We start from the raw sequence: 20,766 nt of genomic DNA on the forward strand, positions 1-20,766 counted from the left end.
TGTCAGTTCACCACAAGTGAAAAAGCTTGTCGTGCTACATTTTGAGCCCGCTCTGTATTATTATACCCGTAACTACATGGATGCTTCACTAAAATATAAATCTGTGAACTGTGGCATCTCAGGTACAGATCTTATTTTGCGCAAATTAAAAACATTTCTATAAATGTATTTGACACCTTTAGCAGATAATATCCTGATCGTGTTTTAAACAATTAACAACGGTCTGTGGGAGTCGTGCGGTTACGATTTTATAATTCTTTGAATGTTTTTTGTTTGCTACCGAACTGGACAAGAAAATGGCATGAAAGGGTGTCCCATCTTCTCCCACCCTTCTTGGAAATATATGCAAACAGTTTGAAATCGCAATGCACATGAAACAGACGCTTACGATCACAGCACCCACACCTTCCATTCATAGGTCTATTTTCAAATATATGCCTATGTAATGTCGCATGCGCACTTATATATCGTATAGTACCTGAGACCTACATAAGGAGCCAAATTAATAAACGTTTCATTATTCATCGGATTGAACTCGACATGGAGGTTCCGTTAAATAAAAAAAAAAACAATTAATAATATGCGCATAAACCAAAAATAATGTATAAAATATGAGCAAATTGTTTTTGCTTTAACAAAACGGGCATGACAAGTGACAGAAACAGTAAACCGGAAAAGCCATTCCAAGAAGATGGTACTGAAAAAGGGCGTTTTCGCAAAATTAGGCCAAACGTAATAATGAAAACATAAGAGATAGACTGAAACAAACCGGCTTGTTAGTTTTAGGTAGATTCTTCTCCAATGATGAGGGCTGAATGCTTTATTATTCTGTTACTAGTGAGCTTCTGCTCATCTTCGAACGTTGAAGGAAATCCGAATTGGCTGGGTGATAGATCAGCTAATTCTGTTGTTCGTGGTACAAACGTCAATGGCAAAACAACCGATGTTCAAGCCCAAACTCATCTATGTGCATGTTCCAGATCATCCTCAAGTGGTAGAATCAATAAAAGACAAGGCGTAGAAAAACTTACGGAAAATGGCCAAGGTAGAAGTGAAGGAGAAGACCTAATAATTGAAACGATAATAGATATACCACTTGTTGGGTCAAGTGCTGGTTCAATAACTGGTAACGCTGGTAGTCAACCAAGTGGTTCAATAACTGGCAACGTTGGTAGTCAACCAAGTGGTTCAATAACTGACCACGTTGGTGGTCAACCAAGTGGTTTAATAACTGGCAACGTTGGTGGTCAACCAAGTGGTTCAATAACTGGCAACGTTGGTGGTCAACCAAGTGGTTCAATAACTGGCAACTTTGGTGGTCAACCAAGTGGTTCAATAACTGGTAACGTTGGTGGTCAACCAAGTGGTTCAATAACTGGCAACGTTGGTGGTCAACCGATTGGTTCGATAACTGGTAACGTTGGTGGTCAATCAAGTGGTTCAATAACTGGTAACGTTGGTGGTCAACCAATTGGTTCAATAACTGGTAACGTTGGTGGTCAACCAATTGGTTCAATAACTGGTAACGTTGGAGGTCAATCAAGTGGTTCAATAACTGGCAACGTTGGTGGTCAACCAAGTGGTTCAATAACTGGTAACGTTGGTGGTCAACCGATTGGTTCAAAAACTGGTAACGTTGGTGGTCAACCAAGTGGTTCAATAACTGGTAACGTTGGTGGTCAACCAAGTGGTTCAATAACTGGTAACGTTGGTGGTCAACCGATTGGTTCAAAAACTGGTAACGTTGGTGGTCAACCAAGTGGTTCAATAACTGGTAACGTTGGTGGTCAACCAAGTGCTTTAACAACTAGTAACGTTGGTGGTCAATCAAATGGTTCAATAACTGGTAACGTTGGTGGTCAACCAAATGGTTCAATAACTGGTAACGTTGGTGTTCAACCAAGTGTTTCAATAACTGGTAACGTTGGTGGTCAACCAAGTGCTTTAACAACTAGTAACGTTGGTGGTCAATCAAATGGTTCAATAACTGGTATCGTTGGTGTTCAACCAAGTGTTTCAATAACTGGCAACGTTGGTGGTCAATCAAACGGTTCAATAACTGGTAACGTTGGTGGTCAACCAAGTGGTTTAATAACTGGTAACGTTGGTGGTCAATCAAATGGTTCAATAACGGGTAACGTTGGTGTTCAACCAAGTGGTTTAATAACTGGTAACGTTGGTGGTCAATCAAATGGTTCAATAACGGGTAACGTTGGTGTTCAACCAAGTGGTTCAATAACGGGTAACGTTGGTGTTCAACCAAGTAGTTTAATAACTGGTTACGTTGGTGGTCAATCAAATGGTTCAATAACTGGTAACGTTGGTGTTCAACCAAGTGTTTCAATAACTGGCAACGTTGGTGGTCAATCAAACGGTTCAATAACTGGCAACGTTGGTGGTCAATCAAATGGTTCAATAACTGGTAACATTGGTGGTCAATCAAGTGGTTCGATAACTGGTAACGTTGGTGGTCAACCAAGTGGTTTGATAACTGGTAACGTTGGTGGTCAACCAAGTTGTTTAATAACTGGCAATGTTAGTGGTCAACCAAGTGGTTTAATAACTGGTAACGTTGGTGGTCAATCAAGTGGTTCGATAACTGGTAACGTTGATGGTCAATCAAGTGGTTCAATAACTGGTTACGTTGGTGGTCAGCCAAGTGGTTCAATAACTGGTAACGTTGGTGGTCAACCGATTGGTTCAATAACTGGTAACGTTGGTGGTCAATCAAATGGTTCAATAACTGGTAACATTGGTGGTCAATCAAGTGGTTCGATAACTGGTAACGTTGATGGTCAATCAAGTGGTTCAATAACTGGTTACGTTGGTGGTCAGCCAAGTGGTTCAATAACTGGTAACGTTGGTGGTCAACCGATTGGTTCAATAACTGGTAACGTTGGTGGTCAACCAAGTGGTTTAATAACTGGTAACGTTGGTGGTCAACCAAGTGGTTCAATAACTGGCCACGTTGGTGGTCAACCGATTGGTTCAATAACTGGTAACGTTAGTGGTCAACCAAGTGGTTCAATAACTGGCAACGTTGGTGGTCAACCAAGTGGTTCAATAACGGGTAACGTTGGTGTTCAACCAAGTAGTTTAATAACTGGTAACGTTGGTGGTCAACCAAGTGGTTCAATAACTGGTAACATTAGTGGTCAACCAAGTGGTTCAATAACTGGTAACGTTGGTGGTCAACCAAGCGGTTCAATAACTGGTAACATTGGTGGTCAACCGATTGGTTCAATAACTGGTAACGTTGGTGGTCAATCAAGTGGTTTAATCACTGGTAACGTTGGTGGTCAACCGATTGGTTCAATAACTGGTAACGTTGGTGGTCAACCAAGTGGTTCAATAACTGGTAACGTTGGTGGTCAACCAAGTGGTTCAATAACTGGCCACGTTGGTGGTCAACCGATTGGTTCAATAACTGGCAACGTTGGTGGTCAACCAAGTGGTTCAATAACTGGCAACGTTGGTGGTCAACCAAGTGGTTCAATAACTGGTAACGTTGGTGTTCAACCAAGTAGTTTAATAACTGGTAACGTTGGTGGTCAACCAAGTGGTTCAATAACTGGTAACGTTGGTGGTCAATCAAGTGGTTCAATAACTGGTAACGTTGGTGGTCAACCAAGTGATGGAAACTTTAGAAATGGTATTAGTTCTTTGCCAATACAAGGACCAATTACCGCTTCATTCGGTGTCTTTTCTGGTGAGCACGGACGTTCTTGGTCTCCAACATTTCAAGGATGGAACTGGAACAATAAGATGTAAGTGGGAAAAACGTACATAGGCTACATTTGTTACAATATTTTTGTTACAACATTTTAAAAACTAGCCATTAAATACAACCAATTTTATTTTAGGTTGAAAGGAGAACCTGTTGGTAAGCTTTTTTTCGTTTTTACTCGTTAGATATAGGTGTTTTATATCTCTAATATGTTTTCTTATTCCTTCATTTAAGGTGATCGTCTTCTAATGGAAAGTTATCTTAAGAGCCTCATGCAATAAATATCTGGAAAAGTGTATAACATAAAAACTAAAGTTTTAATTTAAATTAAAAGTTATCTTTGCATGGTTCTGTTTGCCTTCTCTATATTCCCACTTTACATATTAATCATAAAGATGTATTTTCTTCGACATTATAAATGCGGATTTATAGTCTTTATTAAACCTACATTTAGCGTACGTGTGGCCGGGGAAGAGTTTATTAGGCGTCTTCCCTTTACATGCACATGTATGATGGTGGTATATTGTTTTCGTGAGTAAAATAAAGTAGGCCTATATGACTTTTCTGGGTGAGTTTGTTTGGTTTTCGTTCTGTATAGGTGCAACCTACTCACGTCTATATAGTTAACTGTATTTTAGCAAGGGTATGTATTACAAACACACAGGCAGTGATAGCATCGGTTAAGGCACAATTTGGGCTACGCGCTCACACCGACACCATCAGTGATATAACGGCGCCTATACGATTCGTCCGTTGATTATATACAAGATTTATCTCAAAGTAATATCTTGCCCGCTAGTGCCATGCATTGCGATTAAACAACAATGGTACTACGCGTCAAACAGCAGAACGTTGAAATATACCAACACAAGCCCGTCCTTTTTTCAAAAAAATATATACAGCGTGAAAATTCGCGGTAATGTGCAGTACGTTAGATTGTAAAATTACAGTGGTACACATTTTTTACATTTTAATGTAATATGAATGCAAGTATATGACTATATATAGTTGATTAGTTTGGAACTTTGATTTTAATTCAGTTAAGCGAATTTTGAAATACAGTTATGGTAGAGTGGGAAAAGATGGAACATCTTTTCATTTTATTTTCTCGTCCCATTTGATAGTAAACAAAGGACATTCAAAGAATTATAAAACCGTATTCTCACGACTCTCATGGACCGCTGATAATTGTTTGAAACACAATCCGGATGTTTGGTTATTATATGTACTAAAGGTGTCCGCTCTTTTCCCACCCTATTATATATACTGGCATTCATATTTGTAACAGCATAATTATACCATTGCAGTTACATATACTCCAATGTAATCAGTCCGTACATTAGTTTTTTTTTAAAGCGGACGAAACTTCATTTCAGTAAATCGGAACCCAACGAAGGCGTCATTGTTCCGCCAGGTCATTGAAAGTGGTGTTTTAGCACACGGGCGAAACTCTCCATTAAGGTTGGCGGTGTGGCACGCTTGATACCACCATCCAGCACGGTACTGATCAGCGCAAGGTATTGGGTAAGAACCCAAACCGTCGTTGTTACGATCCTTTGTCGAAAAAGGAACGCCGTTGTGGTGTGACAGAGAATCTTGTAAACCTACACAACATGTTATTTTAAAGGCCTTGTTATAAGCTTAGTTATTTTTTAAATTACCAGGACTTCCACTAAAATTTCCAACCAGCAATCGAAACTTCGTTAATAGATCCATCACTTTAAATGTCCTGGAAAAACAAGGTATAATTAAAATAAAATATCAGTAATGTGTTGATTTACAGCAGATAAAGCAAGTATTTTTACATACCGGTACTTGGCATAAAAGATTTGATTTTCGCAATTTGTGAGCTCAATCCTTAACTCAAATGATCCGTTTTGTGTAAACGAATGTAAATTGTCTAACCCTGAAATATGAATTGATATAAACAGCTCGTATAATCGACATATGTATGAATTCAATTACCCATCCAAAATTCTCCACTCTTATTGCCGAACCCTTGTCTGTATTCGTCCCATGTAAGATAAAAATCTTGTTGACCGTTTATTCGTCGCTGGAAAACCTACAAAAAAAATTGTGTCCGCCTCGGAATTAACAACTTTGAAAAATAAACCGTCCATCCACCACCGTCCGTTTTCATATCGCAGTAAACTTCAATTATAGCTCCGTTCTTTTTTACTTCATAGATTCCACTGTCAAAGAGCCCGACCATATGCGTTTGTTTACAATCGGTCAATGGCAAATTGTACATCCCTGTTTAAAAAGAGAAGCAAAATGCTTTCACTAAAACTTAATTGTGTATATTGGGCAAATTTTTGTAAATGCAAAAGTTGTAGGCGTATACACGGTGTTCGGTGGCCAAATATCTGAAATACAAACTGTTATACGCAACCATGTTCCTGTTTATAACTATAAGTTATAAAATACTGCGTAAGGGGTTTGGTTTGTTCCGCGTGCGCCTCATATAGAAATATAGCAGGGTGGGGGAAGATGAGACACCTTTAGCACATAATATCCAAATATCCTGATTGTGTTTTAAACAATCAGCAACGGTCTATGAGAGTCGTGAGGATATGGTTTTAGAATTGTTTGTAGGATCTTTGTTTACTACCAAATAGGACGAGAAAATAAAATCAAAAGGTGTCCCATCTTCCCCCGACCTACTATACGTTGTCAGCGATTCATAACATAACGATTTGATCGGTTAAAAATTGGATGAATTTACAAAATACCCAGACCGTTATAGAAAAACTTTACTTACTAGATTCCCAATCCAAAGTGATGGAAATTTCGTCCCACCCCGAGTTCTGGTCTGTGCGTTCAAGCTCCACCAATACACTGTACCGCTGTATATCTATAACGCTGACATTAAAGGTATACGGCTGCAGTGGATCTGTCGGATAAGCTATAGCTTTCACATGTTTGGGTGTTGCAACCAAACACGTATTATATAAAACATTCAGCACTTTCTTTGGTTTTTTGGAGGAGTACATTTTCTGGAAGCTTCCTCTGTTGACTTGAATTAGTTCTGCAAGACAGAGAACTTCAATAACTGCTCATACTAAAACATATAAATTTATAACTTGACGCACCACGGACGTATATATATAGACAGTGTACAGAGGTTTTATTTAACAACAATTACTTACGAAACGTTGAAGGAACCAAAATTAATACCAGCATTAGAAACATGAAACGCATCTTGAACAGTTTATATAAGATGAGTCTCCCTATAATGTTTAACGTTACAAGGTGTATGCTATACTATAATATCTGTGCAGAATATTCTGCTCAAATGTATGCTTTTCTATATATAAAACTTCATGATAAATAAGGTCGGTCATCATTGGCTGTAGCTTAACAAATAACTGCAAAATGCTTGATACATTTCTTGCTATTTAACCATACATATATACAAAATGTAGGGGCCTATAGACTACAGCCTATAGTACGTATATATGCTGTACTTCCACATCAAGTGCATTTGGTATCTCCCGCGTCACAAGTTGTTGTACATATATGTAGTGCATGTACATTTGTTTTTGGTTCACTTGTATTGCGTATATACCAAATACAACATATTAATACAATGCCTTAGTGGAGTTTCTTTTATTGGGTATATGTAGGGATCACTAAACAAGGGGGTTGTAATATCGTCTTGAAAATTCCAGGAAGTCGTTGTTATTGTCGTATCAGCTATGGTTAATTAATAATATTCCCGGACGTGACGTGTAACCAATGACGTGTAATCCGAAATACTTTACACGTACAGGCATCATGTTACTGTAATGTTTGAAAGCTTATATCGGTTTTAAATCTAAACCTTTATGTACTACTAACCAGACTGATTTCTTAATTAACAGTTTAATAACATAAAAAGCTACTATAATAAAACGTTAGGAACACTAAGGACGCGTTGTTACTTGACACAAAATGCTTAGATACACCAACGTTTTAACTATGTCACCAAGTTTAACGATACGCACAACGAGAACGACGATCAATATAGGCTTAAAGGTGAAATAAGCGCGAGACCTATTAACCCGACACAAAAGTCAAACTTAACAACGGAGGTAAACTCGAAACACTACAGAAGGACGACACATCAAACTACTCACAAAAACCACAAACATTTTACGCCGAAAGAAATAAAACGTCACAAAATTCATAACTAAAGATCAGTGTTTCTCAAATTGTTTTAATAGCGCCCCTGGACAACAAGCATATTAAAACCCCCTCCACCAAAAGTAGCACCAATTTGAGGAATTTTTTGGTGCAATATCATCAGTTCCTTGCAGTGGCGAACTAATTTAATTTCAATAGGGGGACTAATGCATTTTCCTTATCCCTACAACAACGACCCTACACCAATAAAAAGCGGAAAAAATTGAATACTACCACTTTTTCGTCTAAACCACCATGTTTCACACCTTGATTGTCACATCTTAGTACAAATTACCTGATTTACCACAGTCATATAAACACCGAGTAGTCCAACTGCCGCCTGATATGTCCCAATTAAGCGAGCAAAGCGGTGACTTCCGCAGAAATTCATTTAGCCATGTTTTTTTACACTTTCTAGCCTTTAAAAATGTTTTTATTCAAAATTATTAATTATTTTTCCGAAACCACGCGTGTTTTTTATACCTACTGTGTTATTTCGGTCATAAATGGTGTTCACTTTGCCATTTCAGTAACAAAAGGAACATGCAAAAACAACAAGATTTCGACGAGATTGCAACTATATGGCTACTACGTGCACAATAAACTGTATAAAAAAATTTTCACGGTCTACTGAATACGGGACCCATAACAACAAAAACACACTTTTTGAAAGTTTTTGACATGAGTATTTGTTCTGGAGAGTTCTAAAGCTTTTAGTAGTATACCGTTTAACGTTTAATAAAAACATCCACGTTTAAATATTCTACTTTCCGTGTAATAGGTTTATTTACCAAACTTGATAGGTAGGCCTACTATTTATACCTATAGATCAAGTCGACCTCACGACCTGTTTGTATATATTATTTAATTTCATGTAAGCATTTTCTTTTCATTGAATGTATTTAATATATTTTTCAGCAATATAAGTACATTTCAATATTTGAAAATTGTGACTTCATGGCTACAAATTCTGAGCCATCTGAGCTGTTTAATGTTGGTTCAAAGCAACCAAGTAATGATATGACGGATGAAGAATTACAAAACATGTACAAGAACCTTCTTCTTAACTCACAGGAAGAAAATGAAAATCCTACAAAAGAAGAGAAACTTTGGAACAGCATTAAACCCACACCAGGCTGCTGTATTAAAACCAGAAACTCGGAAAACAAAGAAAAAGTTTTTATAAACATCTGCACTTCGAGTACTGTTCCAACCCCAGAAACAATCACTGAGCAAGAGTTGATTAAAATGTTAGAAAACCTGGACGACCCGAATGAAACTGTGAACTACAGGATCCCGATGAGCATTGGAGAAGCGCATGCAGAAGTTGATAATCATGGAAAGGGCTGTATTGCCTATGATGTTATTATCAATCCAAATTACCTTTACACAATCAAAAATAGCAATGTGTTTTTTGGATTTTTTATGAGCGTCGTTTTTGAAGGGTTGTCCCACAAATACCAAGTTAATTTGGACCGAAATTGGGTTTTGCTGAAAAATAAAAAGTTCCTTGGACGATTGGAGCAGCAAAACTTAAGGAAACAAACTTTGATACAGGAAATGCCAACTCAGACCCAAAGCAAACCTTTGGTGACTGAAATAGAAACAAAAGTGAAAAAGCCCAAATTTGAAATTTTACAAGAACCTGAAAGTGGACACCCAGATTTTTTAGTAGCAGAAGTTCAACTTCCAGGAATAAATAAAGCGTCTTCAATCTTAGTTGATATTGGAGAAGATCGTTTGGTCATCTGTACAAGACCAAAACAATATTCTCTTGATATTTTCCTCCCTTTTAACTTAATACAGGAAGAATGTGGATCCCAGTTTGATGTTGGCTCATCAACTTTAACAATCACTATGCCTGTGCAGCCAAATAAACTGTAACATTTACAGTTTGTTGGTTTAAACATATTTTCAGTGTGAAATAAACCAAGCAGTTTCTTAGAGTTTTTTTTATTAAGGTATTTCCCAAACTGTGCATATGTGTGGTATAAGAAACATTCACAAAACTGCAAACACAGGATGTTAAAATACAGTTTAGGCTCTGTCGTTTCCATGTAAAATTCATCTGGAAGTTCCATGTGCAACTGATCTACCAACCAGTTCTGTTACCTCTGCAGTAGAACTGCTGTCATAAAGTTCCTTTTGCGTTCTTTTCATAGTGGCTCAATAAGTGCTTCTTGTATGCTGAAAAATTTAACATTGTAAAGCTTGTATTTAAAGATCCAGTACAATTTTTTACATCTTTAAACATATGCAGACCTATATGTTAAACACATCACTTACTTGTTTGCGTTGCCCACATATCAGCAGCTTGTACATTCAAAGGACTGTCATTATTTGGTTCTAAGCAAAAAAATATAGTTAAAGTTAAGTATATTCACTTGGCTATCTCTTACTAAGCATCTTGTGTTAATAACAACTTCAATGAATAGAAACATTATACCTTTCCACCTAATATCATACTTAATTAATAATAAATAGAAACCTCATTTCTCTTTATATTTCAACATATGCCATAAAAATTCCAGAATAATAAACATACCTCCTAATAAAGATTGTATGGAAAGCAAAATGGTTCGAATCTCGTACAGAGCTGACCATTTCTCTTTTAAAATATCGAGGCAAATGTTTCCAAACTCATCAACATTGGGGTGAAAACAGGGAGTTGAAAACTTCACAGTGGGTGGATCATATGGGTAGCTACTCGTGAATTCAAATGACAAACGATATGTCAGGCCGTGATAAACCTACAAAGCATTTATTGTTTTAAAATTGGAATGAAAAAATATGAGAGATTCTAAAACAAGTATAGGTATTATTGGTATATATATAATATGTGGTTTTCAGTTTTCACAAACACGCCTACTCCTTAATTTGAAGTAACTATAAAGTATCTGTAGGTTACCAGTAGCTTTAATTACTTGGCCTATATGTTAGTATCCCAATAAAAAATCTATTAAATTAAGAAGTCTGAAGAAAAGAGGTTTCAGTCTAAGAAATATCAACCTCGAATTAACAGCATCCTAAAAAACAAACAATGGAAACTTCAACATAATGAGAAATTTGCTGATTTCTTTATTATCATACCTGTTTTGCGTGATTCTATTAACCATATGGCATTTTGCAATCGAAATATAAAATTTTAATATATTTAGCGGACCAACAGGAAAGTTAACGCAGCCTATTCAAAGATTTACATTTTTCCATTGATGTGTTATTATTCAGTTATTTAATGTATTCAGTGGTTGTTTTAATGACTTTTGCTTTTATTAAATACCCTATAACAAAAATAACTTTAATTTGTGACTCACAGTTCCCTCTGGGCCTTCTATAGTTCCGACCCAATTAAACAAATTATCGCCATCTGGAAATGCTGAAACACCAGTTTCCGCCGACATCTGTACGAATTGAATTAAACATTAATGAACCACATCGGTTTCATAATTAAGATTGATAAATACTTACCATTAGTCCCATAAGCTCTTGGTGTAATCTTAAAAAAAAAGCCTTTGTTAAACATAAGAAGTTAAGCACTGCAACAAAATAAAAGAAATATATAGCCTATACACTAAATGTACAGAATGAGTAACTCTAGTTTAAGAATAAATAATCAATATTTATAATTTACCTTTTTTTGACGGAATTAGAGTCTTTTTTAGTAGTTTGATTCGCTGATTTTTCTTTCGTAGAGGAAATTACGCCGACATGTGGATTTGTGTTTTGAGAAGCCATTACGAAAGTTACGTAAATTTTATAAATATATATATATAGGTTTACCTCTAAAATCTAAAAAAAATATAGACAAACTCTTTTATTAGGCTATTCAATTTAATACGACTTATTCCATTTCAAAATGTGGACGAATTGCCCCAAATTTCTACCTTCCAGCTGTTCATCGAAAAAGTTCTATTCAATTCAAACGTAACAATACGACCAAGTTTAGCCAATCAGCAATCGCGAATCTACGCAGTCACGTGTGTCCACGGAAACGTAGTAAACAAAGTAGAATTTTAATTTCACGTCGCGGGGGCTTTCGATATCATTTATTAACCTCAAATAAACATTATGTCAAAATCAAGTCAAAACCCAACAAGATTTAATGATTTCTCCTAAACAGACGCAATCGGAGAGCTAAGATTCTACTCGGGATCAGACTCTGCTCTGGATTATAAGCCTTCTTCAGAGTCCGTATCGTCAGCGGCCGCGAGCCGATATTGGTTTCGCGTAACGAGCTTTTGTACCAGATTAAATAACACAGAGATGCGAATACAATAACATAGCAGCATATCTTCAATGAATTTAACTTGTAGGTGGAACGTCTCTAAACCAGACATGCCAGCGCTAACCAAATATAAACTTGCATTACCAAGTCTGACTATATATAGCGTAAACTTCGGCCACTTTTTCTAAACCTCAAAAACAATAGCTCGATAATTGCACAGTTGTAGCTATCGCAACAAGATAAGTACAATTCTTTGCACCCCCGCAGAGCAGCCATTGTCTCGCACCCGGAAGAGATAGACTGTAAGACAAGAAACAGCTGGAAATCCAGCGGTGTTGGTAACAGAACAACACAATACGGTATGCAAGCGAAGATATAACCAGCTGTCTTGCACTAAAGCTATCTTGTAAACATCCTGCCGTCTAATCGCTTTCACAAAGCTAGCTGCAGAAAAAACAACACAATATGAATGTTTTGTAGATTTTTATTGTTTTTATTTTCCTGACTTTTTATTTGTTTGTTTTTTTTTTATTTTTTTTTTCAAATTTTGGATTTGATTTTAATTTGTTTTTTTTTGTGTTTTTTTTTCGTTTTTATGTTTGTGTATAAAAATAAACATGGAGGTAATCAGTGTTTAAAATGCTCCTTCACACACAGGTAGAAAAATGGCAGCTGGTAAAAGTTCATATATTTCGACTGCAAACAAGACCTCACCTCATACATTGAAAGTAAGAAAGAAATTTTAACAGGCGAACATATTATAAAAACATGAAAGTGAAATTTAAAACGCCAAATTTCCAAAAAACGCATTAAAGAAAATTTGTTCATTGTTTTTTTTTGTGAAAATTTCTTTTAAAATCAACTGACTTTTGATTGGCAGTACAGGATGCTAAAAAGTTTGTTGCAAGTAGGTATTTGTGGGGCAAACAATATGCACACACATCTACTAGTAAAACATCATCTATAGCAACAGTTTACTTCAGAATAACGACGCTTTCCACAGTCTTATTTCAAAATTTGCGCAAACCCATTCCTCTAATAGGGAGAATACCACGAACCTCTTGGACGACCTCTGTGGAAAACAAAAGGCTTGGTCGCAACTCTATATGTGCTATGTGGATTAGTCTCTTCCCCATATTCAGTTCAAACTGTTTTAATTAGAAGATAAACAATTTAAACTTTATACAATGGTACACCAGATTACCCACATAATTCTGTGTAATTTAAATCCCAACTTTCCAATGGTAGTTGTGCAGATTAAAAGTGGTAATCAAAATAATCACACTGTTACTGTATCAGTGTTCTCACACTACCTGAATGCACGTCTTGGCCTTCCATAGTATGGAGCATAATGACGTCCCCTCCCCCTTCCTCTGTACCTTGGGCGCCCTCTATCAGAAGAACTTATGCCATGTTTGTTAGTTCGCTTTGGATTTACCTGTAAAACCAAAACGGTTGCTTTATTTTTTTGTAGCAATTTTATTTTTTTTGGGTGCAATAGCCATTGTATTTAACTGAAGCACACTTTTATCCATCCCGTGTTTTAACAACTATCCTATTGCTATTGTTTTCCCTGTTCATTCTTTAAATAATATGATCATTGCCATCGTTTACAAAAAGATAAATAAAAAGTATGTTATGTTATTGTACAGAGAATATATTTCCTTTAACTGATAGATGGTCGAACCTGCAGTTGGCGCCCTCTGAACAAAGTTCCATCCAATGCAGTTGCAGTTTCAACTGACTCAGTGTCAGCAAATTCGACATAAGCAAACCTGTAATGGTGTTGCAGTCAAATGTAAATGTAATGCTTCAATGGGATTCAATTTTAAGGTCATGGGATAAATTGCATGACTTTACAGCATTGGAAATATGCAATTATGTGCTCAACAGAAACTGAATGATAAATTTCTTGTGTCCCATTCTAAACAAGTTTAACCACCATATTAAACTGGATTTAAGGTGATATTAAAAGCGTCTAGCTTAGATCATAAAACTGATAAAATTCCACGTTTTTTATATATTTTTTATATTGATCTACAAAATCATATTAGTTGCTCAGCTGTACCAAAACTTATATTCCAAACGTAACTGCACAGAATTGCTGCCAAGTTTAATGTTGTAAATGTTGATTAAATTTCAGGGCAATGCTAGTCCTACTAAAACTTTGTGAACCACTGCGGCATCTGTTTCTTACCCTTTTGGATGACCACTATACCGATCACACAATATGGTAACTCTGTTGATTGAACCAGTGCCATGAAAATGTTGTTCTAACTCCTCTGCAGTTGCTCCATAGTCCACCTAATGTTTAAAACACAATTAATGACAATTTTTTTGTATCAAATATATAAGTTTTATCTTTTAAGAAAGTACAGAATCTGAAAAAAGGATGTTGAAATATTACATGTTGAAAATTGAAGCCTACTTACATTTCCAACAAAAACAGACCGCGAATCTGCCTCCACTTTTTCCTCTATTGTCGGAAATGCAAATGTTGCAGCTGAAAATAGCAATGACAAATTAGTTAAACATTGTAGTAACCAAAAATATAAACTGATGCCATAAACATTCCCCAGCAAATAATTGGCTATATTTAAATTTGTTCTGCACTGCTGCCCTATATAGTATTTTATATTTTATCACTTCCCGAAACTCATCAAAGCATGAATTTTAGGAATAGTAATAAAAATACTCATGAAAAGTTCATTACCGTTGAAATGAGTAACTAATCATTAATCAACCACACTACTATTTCATAAAAGATTAAACAAATAGGAAAACGACGTCATTATAGTCTGTGTAATGCCGTAAAACACGAGCGGTAGTGGCTGTTATGACGCACCGACCTGTCTGGGCCTATTGTTAACACGCCCCCAATGCGTGTGTTTACCCCCAAAACAAAACGGGTTGGAATGCACGGACCGTTAAACATGATCCAGCGCGACCACAACACACAAATCACGACCAAGTCGACGAGTGTATTTACACTTTCACTATCAGTGTTGCACACCAACAAAATGCCAATAAAACCCACCTTTCGTTTTTACACGTTAACAAAACTTAGCTTAATATTGTAGTTATACAAACACATCAAAAAGCCTAATATAAGGTTGACCATCTTATAAACAGGCTTAAATGTGGTTATATCATACAATTTATGAAATTTTATTAAAAAATACATCATGAAACACTGGTAATTTAGAATATAAATTTGGTCCTAATCCCTTAGGAAATAGAGCTACTCCAGGTCAACAGGTTAAACCCATAAGCGCTTATGAATCATCCGCCTCTATAGAACGATAATTTTAAACGTGCCGGCGAGTAAAATTTTTAAACCCCTAAATTCCTTATTAAAAATCTATTTTCGGAATAATACTAGTTTCCTAATTATAAATCAGGAAACATTTTTGTTAGCCTGAAACTATATATAAGAGGCTCCAAATACCGGAACATTCACTAATTCTACAATTTATTAAAGAAACATCAGTAAAATTGTTAGAACTAAAGAATGGTAAGTTTAAGTTATTTGGTTGACATTAATTATGCATCTTGAAAATAAAATACAATAATATTCTTTGTTTCAGAAAGTGATTTGTGCGGAACTTCTGTTATTTGTATTGAGTGCGTATGCTGCTCCTGTTGAAGAAGAGGCAGCAGATTTACAACAAGCAGACATTCAACTCACAGCTGAAAAAATGGAGCCTTTGGTTTGTGTTTTAAGTTTACAACTTAATTTTTAAATGGGTTTGGCATTAGTTGAAATAAATAGGCACTAGGCCAACACTATCTTCTGCTAATAATATCATCACGCTGTTTCATGCATATTGCAAAAAAAGCAACATTAAAATATAATATATTTGACTATTACATACGCGATATATGTATGTATGGTAATTTTTATAAAAATGATCCTTCAAGAATAGAAGTTTGAGATAATATGCCTTTAAATTTATAATATTTATTTAAACTATATTTTTAGACCAGAGAAGAAGTGAAAAATCTGTGCCAGCTGGAAAAATACAAAAAACTTCGAAGCTGCACTGCAGACCCACAGGAAAAACAAAAGCTTGCAGAAACAAAAGAAAAATACAGGTACAATTTTCTGACTTAATACGGAGATGTAGTTTTTCAATCAAAGACAACAGACCAGGTTGGCAGCATTGTGAATGCAAGACTGCGTGTTAATTGTCTTAAAACTTATCAACAAGTTACAAATTATATATAATATAATATACGTTTATCACAGGCCTATGTTCAGTGAAGTGACAGATTATGAATTAGACATATCTAGCACAAGTTTGTGGGGAACATTTCGCCCTGTTACCGAACAACACCTTTCCAACAGTTCAGGTAGAAGTAAAACTTAACCGACATAGTAATGATATTACTGATTTATTATTGTTTCGACAGATTTAAACTCTAACAGCAGAGCAAAGCGATCAACCTGCCTGCCTATTAATCCTTGCATAGCAGGATACTCCGATAAAACATTTATATATGGAAGTGAATACAGCACAGGAAAAGTTTATGAAATTGTTCTTTATCCAGGTATAGGTTGTTGGCGATACAAATTATCTGTGGTAGTAAGTAAATAACATAACATTATTAACAATAATTACTTTTTTGCAGAACAATATCTCTACCAGAGATTTATGGTTGGAGTGTGTGACAATAATTTCTCTGTATTTTCATTTACTTGCTGCACCGAAAAAGTATACTACAGGACTGTAGTGTATTTATATCCTACTGGTTATGAAACCGGCACAAAGTTCGTGGGAATTCCTGGCAGTTGTGCTTTGGCATAATTGCCATGGCCTACCTAATGCATCTATTTAAATTAAATGAAATTTGGTCATACAAAGATCATTTTTTTGCGGATAAAAATCCTGTACATATTTTTACACATGGTATTGTGCCATATTTTATGTTAATTCAGATTGTAAAATGTTCCGAATAATCCATGCTTGTTTATTGCGCTTCAGCTTTAGTATTTGTCATGACCTTACCATTTCCAAAATGGAACCAGTAATATTTGCATAATACAATTTTGTGAAAGTGTCTGTCCACATAGTATTTCTTACATAGCTTGATAGGCAATGTCATATGGGCAAAGGCGTTAAAGCAGTTTAGTTTTAAAACACTTTCCAAAATAACAAGTTGTGTAGCATGGATAACATCAAAATCTACCTTATTCCCTTATTACATGTTTTATAGACATGTAGTAAATTACACAATTGCATACTATTGTCCTTCATTTAGTCATCAAATATAAACCACAGTTATTAGAAAGTAGGTCAAGAATGGGCATGACAAGAAAAAATGAGCATCTTAGCTGTTTAGCACAACTTACAATTACAACAACTTCATAATTTTTAGACATCCATAAAATATAATATATATATATATATATGTTCACAGTCTACTCATAAAATAGCATTGGCCTATATAGTGTCTTCATTTCTTTAGTAAAGATATTGCCCATGTGAATTCACATGTGCAGAGATGGACCAAGTGTTATGTATTTATTAGACCAAAAGTAAAAAAAGAGTTCGTAACTAATTTACAGAACATTTTTTTATGAGAGTAAGTTGTGTACCAAAATCTATTAAATCATTACATGCAACATGTTAAACTATTATTTAACTCACAAGCTGGGGGGCTTAGTGTCATTTGTTTTTCCACGTCGTTTTGCATTTCTTTTAATTTCTCAGCTTCTGCTTCCATTTCTTTGACTCGTGCTTTGATTGCTTCCAGTTCCTGCGATTTAAGAAAAATAACTACAGTTACCATTTGATTCCAGTTTCTGCGATTTAAGAAAAATAACTACAGTTACCATAAATAAACTAATTTTTTTACATGGGACTATACAAAGAAGACGGAAAAATTTTTCCGCTAGAGGCGGTAATTATTTAAATTAAAAAATACGAAAAAACGAACAAAACAGCACTACAAAGTGTTAATAAGTGTAAAACAAATTAATTAAATAATAAAAATACCTTTCCAAATACATAAAACACTAGTAAGAACATATTTCCCACATTAGGTCGGTTATATACGCTCTTTCGTTATGTTTACTGTTGTCAAGTCTGTGGTGTAGCGGTTTGCGTGCGGTCGTAAACTCTCTTTGTTTCATTTTTACCGGGTTCGAGTCCCGCACAGTGGAATACTTTTTTTATCTTTTTTTTTTCAAGTTTTTTTGTTTGACGAGTTTGGGGTTAGGAGTTGGGGGTTAGGGGTAGGGGTTAGGAGTTAGGGGTTAGTGTTAGGGGTTAGAGGTTAGGGGTTAGGGGTTTATATCTTATGTGTATAAACCGTGAAACTAACTGCTCCCCATAAAATAGAGAAACGAATTTGTCATCGCCTCCTAGCGGAAAATTTTTTCCGTCTTCTCTGTATAGCTCCATGTAATTTTTTTTCCTCGATAAAACTATTTTCAATATTATAAGCAATTAATGTAGTTAGGTCACAATAAATTATTCTTACTGGGTCTGTTTCATCGGCAGCTCCATTAGATTGATCTAAAACGGCAGAATCGTCTCCAACTGTTAAATCGCCATCGTTTGATACACTTGTTGCAAAAACGTCAATGCTGTTGTCGTTGTCGTTATCTATTATATCCGCCATAGTGTTTACGTGAACTTAATGTGAAAAGATAGCACTATCATTCAGTAAATTGAAGTGAATGAACAACTTCCACGCTTTTGAAACTAAAACCACGCAACCCGTTCTAAAATCACACCAATGTGGTTTGAATGAAAAGTTTTACGAAGGTGTTGCAGCACAATGAACCCAAATCTAATATTTTGTTTAAACCATTTATGAGTATTTACTTTTTTGATTTTACGCATACCTTATTAAGTTTTTATTGTAAAAAACATATTTAACTGTATAATTTACAAACACCCGTTTACCATATACTTCAATTCGTTTATAATAGAACGCTCTTATAGCAAAGAAATGTAGAATTTTTCTTAATTATAGCTAGGTACATACGATACAAATGTTATTTTAGGAATCTAATTTTCTGCAAGAATACGCATAACCGTGCTTCGAACACTTAACTTTTTTCAATCGAAAGAAGAACGTGAAAGACCAGTCGCAGTCACCACGCCGTCTAGCGGCTTTTTAAAGTAACATTTTCTATGAAGGGGAAGTGTTTTGGTTTTCTAACATTTGTAATACCATAGTACTCTAAAACAGTAGTAGGACAACGAGACAATCGTCACGCATGAGTGACTAGGATATGATTTTAGAAGCGCCATTATACTGTCGTCTTATTGTAATATATTGTATCAGCGTTGGTTATAGTAATGTCTTGCTAATTTTTTTGTAGTGAGTTACGTAATAAATCTCGAAATGATTGATATTGCAGAGTTGCGTAGTGAGGTTTTAGTTATGGAATATCGCTTGCTTCTGAAGAGAATCTTTTTTATATACAGTGTAATTCTAATAATATTTACCGGTATATGAGACAGGAAGAGTGACTGACTGGCAAACCAACCAATTAAGAATAAACGCGTTTAAGAAAAGTTATTATTGTTTAATATGTGATTGTTGGTTAATACCAAGAAAATGTAGTTCCCTGAGTCATTTGTAAGCTGTTCCTGCACCAATTTAAGCAATCGCAAGTATAATTTATTGTGTTCAGTAATGTTTATATAAGTTTCAGTTTTGGATACAAAAAAGTATATAGCGAATATCAAAACATTTTGTATTTATTAGGATAATTAAATAGAAATAAGGTGAATTATATAGCGATGGCAGAAAATTATTGGGAGAGTATTTCTGAGGATGCGATACAACAACTAGTTTTGACGGATTTTGTTGAGGAAGAAAGTGCAACTGTGACAGAATGTAGCGATGTCATGCAAGCAGGGCCTAATGATATTGTACAGTTAGTGGAAGCTGGTTTGTCTCTGACATCTGCCGGGGAAACTTTAATTGCTGAGTGGTTGACGCTGTACCGACAAACCCATCAGTCAGCCAAGTTGTTGGAACGATATCCAAAGGTGTGCCTTTCTGCAAAAGAGTATTTTAAAAATCAACTGACAAATGCACATGCTGCTAAGTTTTTAATTAATATAATTGAAGTGATCACAAAACCATCAACACTACCAGTAAATGAACCTACACAAGGATGTATCACCCAACATGAAAATGACATAATTGAGTATCTCGGAGGTTATTTATTAAAAAAGGCAATTGGCAAATATAAAAATAATAACATTCTACAGCATATGCAAACGAATAAGCCCTTTGGAAATCTAGTGGCAGTAATGGAAAAAAGAGTAGGAGCACTTAAATATCCATCAGAAGAACTTATGTATTTATTACAAAAAGTATACCTATATGTCACTCAAGAAATAAGTAAAAATCATGGTGAAATAGATTTTAATTTTGTAAGTAAAAATGTGATAAAATCAAACTATTTCTTGTATTTAATAGACCATTTAAAATCATTGTGTGAAGAACATGAATTGAATTCCAATAATGTTGAATGTGTGGTTACATATATGGTGCAAATATTTATAAGGTTACTTTCTTACACTTATGCCAAAAAACTGTTAGATGACATGTTAAAAACTTCATCTAAACAGTCCGCTGGTTTAAGAGGTGATTTAAAAAAAAAGCTAAGGCAACTTAATAA

The 20,766-nt window shown here is 35.3% G+C and overlaps 6 protein-coding genes and 1 long non-coding RNA gene across 7 annotated transcripts; 4 read left to right on the forward strand and 3 right to left on the reverse strand.

The window, feature by feature from the left end:
* The first annotated feature begins 738 nt into the window (after positions 1 to 738).
* On the forward strand, positions 739 to 4,286 carry LOC149738882 (uncharacterized). Its single transcript, XM_089875455.1, has 3 exons — positions 739 to 3,767; positions 3,864 to 3,883; positions 3,962 to 4,286. Exons 1-3 carry the CDS (start codon positions 802 to 804, stop codon positions 4,006 to 4,008), a joined length of 3,033 nt encoding a protein of 1,010 aa, XP_089731581.1. The 5' UTR covers positions 739 to 801; the 3' UTR covers positions 4,009 to 4,286.
* Positions 4,287 to 4,364: 78 nt separating this feature from the next.
* LOC149738883 (fibrinogen-like protein A) lies at positions 4,365 to 8,154 on the reverse strand. Its single transcript, XM_089875493.1, has 7 exons — positions 6,877 to 8,154; positions 6,489 to 6,755; positions 5,841 to 5,980; positions 5,693 to 5,789; positions 5,537 to 5,633; positions 5,389 to 5,456; positions 4,365 to 5,331 (listed from the first exon to the last, which is right to left on the reverse strand). The coding sequence occupies exons 1-7, from the start codon at positions 6,926 to 6,928 to the stop codon at positions 5,078 to 5,080; spliced, it is 975 nt and encodes a 324-aa protein (XP_089731619.1). The 5' UTR covers positions 6,929 to 8,154; the 3' UTR covers positions 4,365 to 5,077.
* Positions 8,155 to 8,360: 206 nt separating this feature from the next.
* Positions 8,361 to 9,837, forward strand: LOC149738884 (PIH1 domain-containing protein 1-like). Its single transcript, XM_089875494.1, has one exon. The coding sequence runs from the start codon at positions 8,849 to 8,851 to the stop codon at positions 9,773 to 9,775; it is 927 nt and encodes a 308-aa protein (XP_089731620.1). The 5' UTR covers positions 8,361 to 8,848; the 3' UTR covers positions 9,776 to 9,837.
* LOC149738885 (ubiquitin-conjugating enzyme E2 C-like) lies at positions 9,829 to 12,229 on the reverse strand. The gene is made up of 6 exons (XM_089875509.1): positions 11,523 to 12,229; positions 11,360 to 11,387; positions 11,206 to 11,292; positions 10,437 to 10,641; positions 10,178 to 10,237; positions 9,829 to 10,078 (listed from the first exon to the last, which is right to left on the reverse strand). Exons 1-6 carry the CDS (start codon positions 11,624 to 11,626, stop codon positions 10,023 to 10,025), a joined length of 540 nt encoding a protein of 179 aa, XP_089731635.1. The 5' UTR covers positions 11,627 to 12,229; the 3' UTR covers positions 9,829 to 10,022.
* Positions 12,230 to 12,787: 558 nt separating this feature from the next.
* Positions 12,788 to 18,875, reverse strand: LOC149738886 (polyadenylate-binding protein 2-like). The gene is made up of 7 exons (XM_089875500.1): positions 18,603 to 18,875; positions 17,768 to 17,876; positions 14,549 to 14,619; positions 14,314 to 14,420; positions 13,804 to 13,891; positions 13,430 to 13,554; positions 12,788 to 13,188 (listed from the first exon to the last, which is right to left on the reverse strand). Exons 1-7 carry the CDS (start codon positions 18,741 to 18,743, stop codon positions 13,152 to 13,154), a joined length of 678 nt encoding a protein of 225 aa, XP_089731626.1. The 5' UTR covers positions 18,744 to 18,875; the 3' UTR covers positions 12,788 to 13,151.
* On the forward strand, positions 15,495 to 17,179 carry LOC149738887 (uncharacterized). Its single transcript, XM_089875501.1, has 6 exons — positions 15,495 to 15,630; positions 15,704 to 15,826; positions 16,099 to 16,211; positions 16,366 to 16,469; positions 16,530 to 16,667; positions 16,749 to 17,179. The coding sequence occupies exons 1-6, from the start codon at positions 15,628 to 15,630 to the stop codon at positions 16,922 to 16,924; spliced, it is 657 nt and encodes a 218-aa protein (XP_089731627.1). The 5' UTR covers positions 15,495 to 15,627; the 3' UTR covers positions 16,925 to 17,179.
* LOC149738888 (uncharacterized) lies at positions 17,934 to 18,852 on the forward strand. Its single transcript, XR_016384701.1, has 2 exons — positions 17,934 to 18,354; positions 18,395 to 18,852. It is a non-coding gene; the product is annotated as an uncharacterized LOC149738888 (long non-coding RNA).
* Positions 18,876 to 20,766: the final 1,891 nt, after the last annotated feature.

The sequence above is a fragment of the Ciona robusta genome, chromosome 3, assembly GCF_009617815.1.
Source record: "Ciona robusta chromosome 3, ASM961781v2".
Taxonomy (NCBI): domain Eukaryota; kingdom Metazoa; phylum Chordata; class Ascidiacea; order Phlebobranchia; family Cionidae; genus Ciona; species Ciona robusta.

Bases quoted from the DNA above. Each gene is read 5' to 3' on its own strand.
- LOC149738886 (XM_089875500.1), bottom strand. From the start codon at position 18,743: ATGGCGGATATAATAGATAACGACAACGACAACAGCATTGACGTTTTT. The intron at 17,877-18,602 runs GTAAGAATAATT...CTTAAATCGCAG, and splicing joins CTGCCGATGAAACAGACCCA to GAACTGGAAGCAATCAAAGC. The intron at 13,189-13,429 runs GTAGTGTGAGAA...TGTTTTCCACAG, and splicing joins AGGCCAAGACGTGCATTCAG to AGGTCGTCCAAGAGGTTCGT.
- LOC149738885 (XM_089875509.1), bottom strand. From the start codon at position 11,626: ATGGCTTCTCAAAACACAAATCCACATGTCGGCGTAATTTCCTCTACG. The intron at 11,388-11,522 runs GTAAATTATAAA...TTTTTTTTTAAG, and splicing joins TCTAATTCCGTCAAAAAAAG to ATTACACCAAGAGCTTATGG. The intron at 10,642-11,205 runs GTGAGTCACAAA...AATGCTTTGTAG, and splicing joins TAGAAGGCCCAGAGGGAACT to GTTTATCACGGCCTGACATA.
- LOC149738884 (XM_089875494.1), top strand. From the start codon at position 8,849: ATGGCTACAAATTCTGAGCCATCTGAGCTGTTTAATGTTGGTTCAAAG.
- LOC149738883 (XM_089875493.1), bottom strand. From the start codon at position 6,928: ATGCGTTTCATGTTTCTAATGCTGGTATTAATTTTGGTTCCTTCAACG. The intron at 6,756-6,876 runs GTAAGTAATTGT...TCTGTCTTGCAG, and splicing joins TTTGGTTCCTTCAACGTTTC to AACTAATTCAAGTCAACAGA. The intron at 5,981-6,488 runs GTAAGTAAAGTT...CTTTTTAAACAG, and splicing joins CACTTTGGATTGGGAATCTA to GGATGTACAATTTGCCATTG.
- LOC149738882 (XM_089875455.1), top strand. From the start codon at position 802: ATGATGAGGGCTGAATGCTTTATTATTCTGTTACTAGTGAGCTTCTGC. The intron at 3,768-3,863 runs GTAAGTGGGAAA...ATTTTATTTTAG, and splicing joins TGGAACTGGAACAATAAGAT to GTTGAAAGGAGAACCTGTTG. The intron at 3,884-3,961 runs GTAAGCTTTTTT...CCTTCATTTAAG, and splicing joins GTTGAAAGGAGAACCTGTTG to GTGATCGTCTTCTAATGGAA.
- LOC149738887 (XM_089875501.1), top strand. The intron at 16,212-16,365 runs GTACAATTTTCT...CGTTTATCACAG, and splicing joins GAAACAAAAGAAAAATACAG to GCCTATGTTCAGTGAAGTGA. The intron at 16,668-16,748 runs GTATAGGTTGTT...ACTTTTTTGCAG, and splicing joins TGAAATTGTTCTTTATCCAG to AACAATATCTCTACCAGAGA.